At 56.8% G+C, this 8,083-nt stretch overlaps 1 protein-coding gene across 1 annotated transcript; it reads right to left on the bottom strand.

Annotated features, from left to right (window-relative positions):
• Positions 1-6: 6 nt before the first annotated feature.
• POU3F3 (POU class 3 homeobox 3) lies at positions 7-7,610 on the bottom strand. Its single transcript, XM_043468053.1, has one exon. It carries the CDS (start codon positions 5,321-5,323, stop codon positions 3,821-3,823), a length of 1,503 nt encoding a protein of 500 aa, XP_043323988.1. The 5' UTR covers positions 5,324-7,610; the 3' UTR covers positions 7-3,820.
• Positions 7,611-8,083: the final 473 nt, after the last annotated feature.

Raw genomic sequence — 8,083 nt, 5'->3', positions numbered from 1 at the left:
GTTTTGGAACAAAGAAGTAGTCCTTGGGTAAGTACTTAAAGAAAAAAAAAAAAAAAAAAAAGGCAAAGCAACAACAGCAAAGTGACTATTTTAAATACACCTTGAATGATTTATCGCCCATACTTGCAGGGGAAGATGGCTGGGTGAATGAGATGGCTGTGGCTTGGACAACTGATCAGAAACCACAGGAGACTGCAAACTATAAATGGGCCTAGCTCAGGATTAGCCAGATTGATGGAACAGAACTTTGTCACTCCTCCGGGTTGGAAGGGGAGGTGGGGGTGGGTTGAAATGGAGGAAACAAACGGACACTTGACGAAGCACAAGACACTTGCGCTACAAAGGAACACAATGACCAAATTCATTAAAAAGATCTGGTGATATATAACAATGTTTTCATTATTTACATGTGTAACAATATAAGCCTTAGCACAAAACTGATCAGTTGTATCTGCCCTCTTTTGTTTTCCAACCATGAATTTCATTTTGTAAATACATTCAAAAGGTTGATTTTTTAAAAAAAAATATGGAGTGCAAGCATGAGCTCACTTTAAAAAAATACAAAATAATGAAATAAAATGGACTATCATTCCCAGCTTCTCTGAATTCTTCTACCTCTACATCAGAGCTTCTTCCAAAGTAAACAGCAATGGTTACTTTTTAATAGAAAACAGTGTGAAATCCAATGTTAGTTCTTTTGTTGTCAGCCAAATCAAGTAAGCAAATGCCTCCTAACCTTTGAAATAGACCCATTCTCTGTCTGATCAACCACTACCAGTCCTGAAGGGAAAATAGGATTTCACCTCATGGGCCAGCAGCCTCCACCCAATATAAACAACCACACCCAATCCTCAGCTTTCCAATAAGGCCTTCTGTGCTTGCCCCTGCACACAGACCCTCAAAAATTGATGAAGTTTGTGCCCCCCCGCCCACGTCTCCCCCAGGTTGTAAATCTGCTGGGCACAGAGATTACAATAGCAAGAGAAATAGGAACCGAGAAGGCAAAGGAAAGTAAATTGTGGTTTCTTGTTTTCATTTTTTCCTTGCCCTCTGTTTAATAAATATGGCCTTTTTCAGATTTCACAAATCAAAATGATTGTGATTTTTAGTACGATTTGGTGTTTAAAATAATGCAACCCAATACACGGCCATCTGGCTGGGCTTGATTTATGAAAGTGACACAGGGTCTGTCTGGAAGAAATAACTATTCCTTGTTGCTCACACAGTTTTCTGTTTTTTTTTTTTTTAACTCGTGCATCGATGTTACAGGGAGACGGAGTAGATGAGAGAAGAAGAAAAAAGTGAGTGACAGCTCAATGAGATTAGGGGGAAATTAATCTATACAAATCACTGCTTTATCACCCCCAAATACTTGTTTTTAAAAGTACGCTACAAAAGGACTCAACAGAGACTTCTTCCTCTTGTTACTTACAACCTGAGGCATTACACTTTCATTTTCCCATGTTGTAAATATTGATATGTTAACTTGATAAATGTGACCGCTTGGCAGGATGTATCTAGAGAATGAGCAGGAAGTGAAAACCCCCAGCACCAGTGAAGAAAGTATAGAATCATACTGGGCAAAGGCCAAAACACAGAAATCTAGACTCTGAAGTCTAAGCTGGTACTCACACTGAGGGTAATGCAGTGTGGACCATAATCAGGATGTTAGAGCAATATTCTTCCATTATAAGAAAAACAAAGCAAAACCCTCCCCAAACGGCTTAATAATTTATAATTAATTACATATAGTTATTCATGGGAAGTAAGTTATACAAAAATATTTCATCAACTTGTAAGCTATTCTTCACAACTGTTAGTCTTCAGAAAAAAGAGGAAAGAGATGTAGTAATATGGTGGGGCGGTGGGGGGGGGAGGAAATGAGTGGAAAAAGAAAGGCTAAACTTTGGTGGTATGGGGCAGACTCTGTATTAACCATTAATAACCAATTGACACATTTTTTTACTGGGGATGTAGTCCAGCATTCTGCTAAAGATGGTAAAAGACACAGGTATCTCTGGGCAAAAGGACTAGCATTTAGACAATTTCACCTAAAAAAAAAACCAAACAAACACTAAAAACACTCACTAAAATTAAGTGAGGGGGGAATATTGTGAAATTAACAGGCTAACAAGGAGGGACTACTATGTCAATGACTATCTGTTTCTGTCATCGTCTTTTATTCTAGATTTGCAAATATGCCTTAGGTGGAACAGACTCTGCTCCCTCAGCGCTATCCCTTAAGGAGTTGCATTAGTAAAAAAATATTTTCTAAAGGACTTTTTCTTTCCCACACAGTGTTTATGCATCAGACACAGACTATTTCATTCTAACAAATTTATTTTCTCGATCAGCTCTTACGGAATCACTACTCAAATTAAATTACAATCAAATAATCACATCAAAAGATACCCTTATTACCTAGCAACTGTCCATATTTTCATTTCATTTTGATTTGTGCTCGTCTGAAAAAAACACGTAATACAAGATCTGGGGAAAAATAAATTACCGTTTTGCAGCAGTTCATAAGTATTCTGAATAAAATATTAAAAGAAGTCATTTAATGAAAATATAAAGCAAATATTTTTAGATCAACAACGGATCTAACAATTCTCTATTGCCGTCTTTTGAAAAGTCTGTTTATTAAAACCTACCAAAAACACTGCATGGAAACGGCAGTATTATATCAGCACGTCCACAGCGCCCACTCAATCAGAGTCGGCGGCGGGTGAAGGCGGGAGTCCGGACAAGTGCTGTCTCTCTAAATCCCTCCATCTGAGTCAGTCCAGAAATAAAAAATAAAAAATATTAATAAAAAAAATATTAGCGGTGGCATCTTTAGGCGTCGTCCACCGGAGCGGCAGCAGATAAGGCCGGAGTTGGTGGCCAGGCCTCGCTTGGTGGCCAGTCCGCCCGGCCGGGCCGGGATGCGCCGGGGCCTCTCTCACTGGCCGGTGGGCATCTCCTGCTCCCTCGCCCGTCCCTGTCCCTCTGCTCTCTCTTGATACTTTTCTTTCCAAGGTTACTTTGACGATAGGTATTGTTTTTCTTTTGGCTTTACTATCAGTTTGTTAATTTCAGAAGCTGTGAATACATGTGTGTGTGTGTGTATATATATATATATATATATTTCTTGTCTTCTGTAGAGTGTTCTTTTTTTTCGCCTTCCCATTTCATAGTCAATTTGTTTGTCCCCAAATGACTTTAATATGGACAAGAATCACGGGGTCCGGGAGCACAGAGTCACCCCTGATTAAACCCGGTGCCCCTGCAGGCCTTCAGGTCGCTCTCAGGAAACAAAGTTACGGTGGATCTCTCCAGGCTGGAGGGGGCCCTTTGGAGAGAGGGGTGGAAGGGAAGGGTATGCTTTAAAAAAAAAAAAAAAAATTTTTTTTTTTTTTTTTTTTAAGAGGAGAGGACGAGGCAGGTGCCAAGTGCTATCCACCGTCGCCGTGTAGGACTTCTCAGGGTGGGAAAAACCTCGAGAGTGCAGTTTTGGTGCGCTTGGCATCTCCACCCTTCTTTAAAAAGAAAACCAAGAAAACGAAACACCACCACAGTAGAAAGAGACCTCAGGATCGCCCTTTTTTCTCTCGGTTTTGTCATCTACGTGTATATAAAACTGTCAGGGCATTCGTAGGCTTTGTTTGCTTGCTTCGCCCCTCCTTCCTTGGACTTCAAACAGCGTCTCCTCGGTGCGCCCCTCTCCGTTCCCCCGAGAGCGGGCAGGCCTGTCTTTGGGCGGAGGGGAGGGCGGCCCGGCCCGGCCCGGCCCGGCGCAGCGGGGGCGGCGGGGGTGACAGCGGCGGCGCCCGGGCCTTCACTGCACGCTTGTCTGCAGCCCGTGGTGCGGCGGCGGCGTGTCGGCGCTCACCGGGCCCACCTGCGAGTACACGTCGTCGGGCGTCTGCTGCTGGATCCCGGGCGGCGTCATGCGCTTCTCCTTCTGCCTCCGGTTGCAGAACCACACCCGCACCACCTCCTTCTCGAGCTGCAGGCTGTCGGCCAGGTTTGTGATCTCCTGCGCAGAGGGCTTGGGGCACTTGAGGAAGTGGCTCTCCAGTGCGCCCTTGACGCTCACCTCGATGGAGGTCCGCTTCTTGCGCTTGCGGCCCTGCGCCGCTATCTTGTCGATGCTCGTGGGGCTGCCGGTACTCGAGTCCGCCTCCTCCAGCCACTTGTTGAGCAGCGGTTTGAGCTTGCACATGTTCTTGAAGCTCAGCTGCAGGGCCTCGAAGCGGCAGATGGTAGTCTGCGAGAACACGTTGCCATACAGGGTGCCCAGTGCCAGCCCCACGTCGGCCTGCGTGAAGCCCAGCTTGATGCGCCGCTGCTTGAACTGCTTGGCGAACTGCTCCAGGTCGTCGGACGTCGGCGTGTCCTCGTCCGAGTGCGGGTCGTGGCTGTTGAGTCCGGGCCCCGCGCCGCCGCCGCCGCCGTGGTGGGGGGGCCCCTGCGCGTGGTGCGGGTGCGGCGGGTGCGGGTGCGCGTGGTGGTGGTGGTGGTGATGGTGCTCGGCCAACTCGGGCGTGTCCCCGCGCACCAGCCCCGGGTGCACCAGGCTCTGCGCGCCACCGCCGCCCGCGCCGCCCGCGCCGCCGCCGCCGCCCGGGCCCGGGGGCGCGCTCAGCATGCCGTTCACCGTGAAGCCCCCAGGCTGCGAGTAAAGCAGACTCTGCGGCGGTGGCTGCTGGCCGCCGGCCATGGACGGGAGATGTGCGGCGGCGGCGGCGGCAGCGGCGGCGGCGGCGGCGGCGGCAGCGGCCCCCCAGCCCCCGGGGTGGCCCTGGTGCGGCGGCGGCGGCGGCGGCCCGAGGTGCGGGGGCCCGCGGTGGTGCAGGGCGGTGCCCGCGTGCAGGTCCTCGCGCCCCGCGCCGCCCTTCACGTCGGGGCCCTGCGGCGGCGGCGGCGGCGGCGGCTGCTGGGGGCTGCCGGCCATGCCCACGGCGCTGCCAGACCACGGCGAGCTGGCCTCCACGGCGGCGGCGGCTGCTGCCGCGGCGGCGGCGGCGGCGTGGGGCAGCGCGGTGACCCACTGGTGCGCGTGGCTCAGCATATGGCCACCGTTGCTGGCGGCCATGGCCCCCTGCATGAAGTCGCTCTGCACCATCTTGACGGAGGCCGGGTCCCCTCGGTAGGCGCCCGAGGTCACGGCCGCGCTGCCCGGCTGCATGCCGCCCCCGCCGCCCCCAGCCCCGCCGCCCCCTCCCCCAGCCCCGCCGCCCCCGCCGCCGCCGGCCCCCGCCGCGTCCGAGTGGACGATGGAGCCGGCCGCTAGCAAGCTGTTCCCCGGCAGGTAGGGGTTAGAAGCCGCCGTGGCCATGCCGCTCCGCTCCCGCCACCCCACCGCCGCCACCGCCGCCGCCGCCGCCGCGCCCCCCCGCCTCCCGCCGCCTCCCCCCGCTCCGCCCCCGCCCCCGCCCCGGGCCCCCGCCGGCCCCGCCGCCGCCGCCGCCGCGGCCGCCGGGTGCAGCTGCAAGGCCGCTGGGCAGGGCGCGGGGGTCGTTGGCCGGCCTTGGTCAGCAGCCGCCGCGGCAGGAGCCGCGCTCCGGGGAGGGGGGCTCGCTTCTCGGCGGGGCGCGCTCCGTGGCCGCCCCCCTTAGGGGGGGTCGTGGCCGCCCCCCAGCCCCGGCGCGAGCGGCTCGCTCCAGCGGGGCCCTCCGGGAGGGGCGCGGGCCTGCGCCGGGGCTCTTCGGGCCGGGCGCACCGACCGGCGCTCCTCCTCCTCCGGTCCTCGGGCGAGCGCGGACTCTGCCCGGGGCGCAGGGCCCGGTCCACCTGCTAAGTGGCGACTTCACGGGAGGCAACAAAGAAAAGAAGCCGCTCCTTTCTGCTGGACCACAGCACGGACGATCGGCCGCTCCTCGCCGCCTCCTGGGGAACGCCCTTCGCTCGTCTCCCCTTGGAGGAGGAAAACTTTTTTTGTCCTTGAAGGCGTGGTGGTGCTGGCCGCTCGCGTGCCGAGCGGAGACGCGGGCTCCCGCTCTCCCCCTCCGGTCCTCTCGGCTCGACTTTGCTCTGTCCTAGGAAAACTTCTCGCGCTGGTGCATTGCTCTGAAGTTGCTATTGCCGGAGCTCTCGGTTGCCTCTGAAACAAGAGTCCTCTTTCATTCTCCTCACGACAGTCACAGTCTGATGGGACATCTTTCCTTTTGGGCAGAGAGTAGGAGGCAAATATAACAAGGAAAAGGCTGCACAGGCGAAAACACGAGGTCGCGTTTCTCTGTTACCTTGCTGCTGACGGTTGGGGTTGGTGTTTTATTTTTTTCCCAGCAGAGGTCTGGAGGAGGATGAGGAGGAAGAAGAAGAAGAAGAGTGCATTGGTGGAGGTGGAGGTGTGTGTGTGCATATAGGGGATCCTTGATACACAACCAACTCCAGTGGGCACGACGCACGGCGCGGAGGCTGCACCGACGGCGCGCGCGCTGGCCGTGCCGGAGCGGAGTTGCCGGGGGAGCTCGCCGTGCGCCCCGGTTCGCGCGCTCTCCCTCGCTCCTTCCCTCTCCCTCCCTCTCTCTCTCTCTCTTTCTCCCTCTCTCGCCCGCCGGCTCGGCTCCGATCTGACAGTCCTCTCTCTGTCCCTCCCTCTCCGAGTGGGGACTGTCGAATGTTTACCCTCCGCCGCGAGCGCGCACCCACCACCACACTTTCCCAAACACAAGGAAGTCGAGCACCGGGGCCCCCGCTGATTGGCTACCCGCTGGGTGACTGGCAGCCCCGGAATGACTGGCTCAGGACGCGCGGCCCCCCTTCCGGCGGTTCCGATTGGTTGCTTTTTAATTTAGGCAGAGCGTCGTAGAAGCTGGAAATCTGTCGTTCCCCCTCCCTTACCCTCCCCAAGCCACCTCCCTCCCGCTCGCCACTTTCTCCTCCCCGCCCCTCCCCCGCCGCCCCCTCCGCCACATCTTAACTCTTAGTGTCCGGCCGAGACGTTGGCCATCCCTCCTGGGCTCTGGGCAGCGCGATAGGTCTGGGAAGGCGGGGGGGTGGGGGGGGTGGGGAGAAGAAAAGGGAGAGACGGCGGGGGTGAGGTAGGGGGGCCAGGCAGGGGAGGGAGGGAGTCACAAGGAGATCGTAGAGGGGAAAATCGCGAAAAATAGCAACCTCCACAGTCCACCTGGCACTGCGTTGTGCCGCCCTCCCCTTCCCCCACCGCATCCCGGAGATTGGTACCGCGCGCGGCAAGGACGCGCCATTCACGCTAATACCTATAGGCAGCCGTGTCCCCAGCGGTTTCAAAGTTCCCTTCTCCCTCCTCTGGCCGTCTCCCGTCCCTACCGAGGCGGGGGTGGGAAGAGGGAGCTCGCGGCGCCGAAAGCCCGGGTCGCAGCCACGCTCCTTGGAAATCAGCCACCGCGACTTTCCGCAGCCGCTTCGCGCCGGCGGCGGCGGCCCCCTTTGTTTAAGGTCTCGGATGCCATCGCCTGGGAGACCGGCAGTCCGGGACCGGCGCGGGGCCCGCGCGTGCGAGACGGACCGCAGCCCGCCGCGCGCTCCCCACCCCCGCCTCTCCTCCCCCGCCCCTCCGCCGGGATTCCTGCGAGGAGCGCGCGTGCCCTTGCGAGTCGGGGGTGCCCACGGGCGGCGGAGAGATCGGCCGACCTTCCCCCCTAGACACACCGTAAGTGTGTCCCCCCACCCGCCCCGAGGCGTCGGGAAGCCTGCCGCAGCGGGAGCGGCCTAGGGGAGCGGGCCGCCAGCCGCACCCTCCACCGCTCACATCGGGCGCGGGTGCGGGTGTGCGTTTCTTTATTTCGGTGCGGTGGCTTTTAGTGGTATTTCGCCTGGGCTCACTATTCTTAGGCACGGTGGGGGCTTTCTCTGTTTCTCCGGCCTCGGATGGTCTGCTGCGCGGCTGGGGCTGGCGGCGGGGAGCGCGATCGCAGTCTAGACCGGCGGAAAGAGTTAAGGGGGCCGGGAGGAGGGGAGCGCGCGGGGTGGGCGGGAGGAGCGGGGGTGGGGGACGCGGCCGAGCGGAAACGCTGCACAGAGGAGCCTCAGCGAACCAAGAAAAAAGAGAAAGTGGCAACGAAAACAAGGGCAAATTGAACCCTCCTCGGGGATTTCCAGTGAACTAACCCGA

The sequence above is a fragment of the Cervus canadensis genome, chromosome 5 (assembly GCF_019320065.1).
Source record: "Cervus canadensis isolate Bull #8, Minnesota chromosome 5, ASM1932006v1, whole genome shotgun sequence".
NCBI lineage: Eukaryota > Metazoa > Chordata > Mammalia > Artiodactyla > Cervidae > Cervus > Cervus canadensis.
Note: the sequence above shows the minus strand (reverse complement) of the source record. Positions and strands in the feature narration are given on the sequence as shown.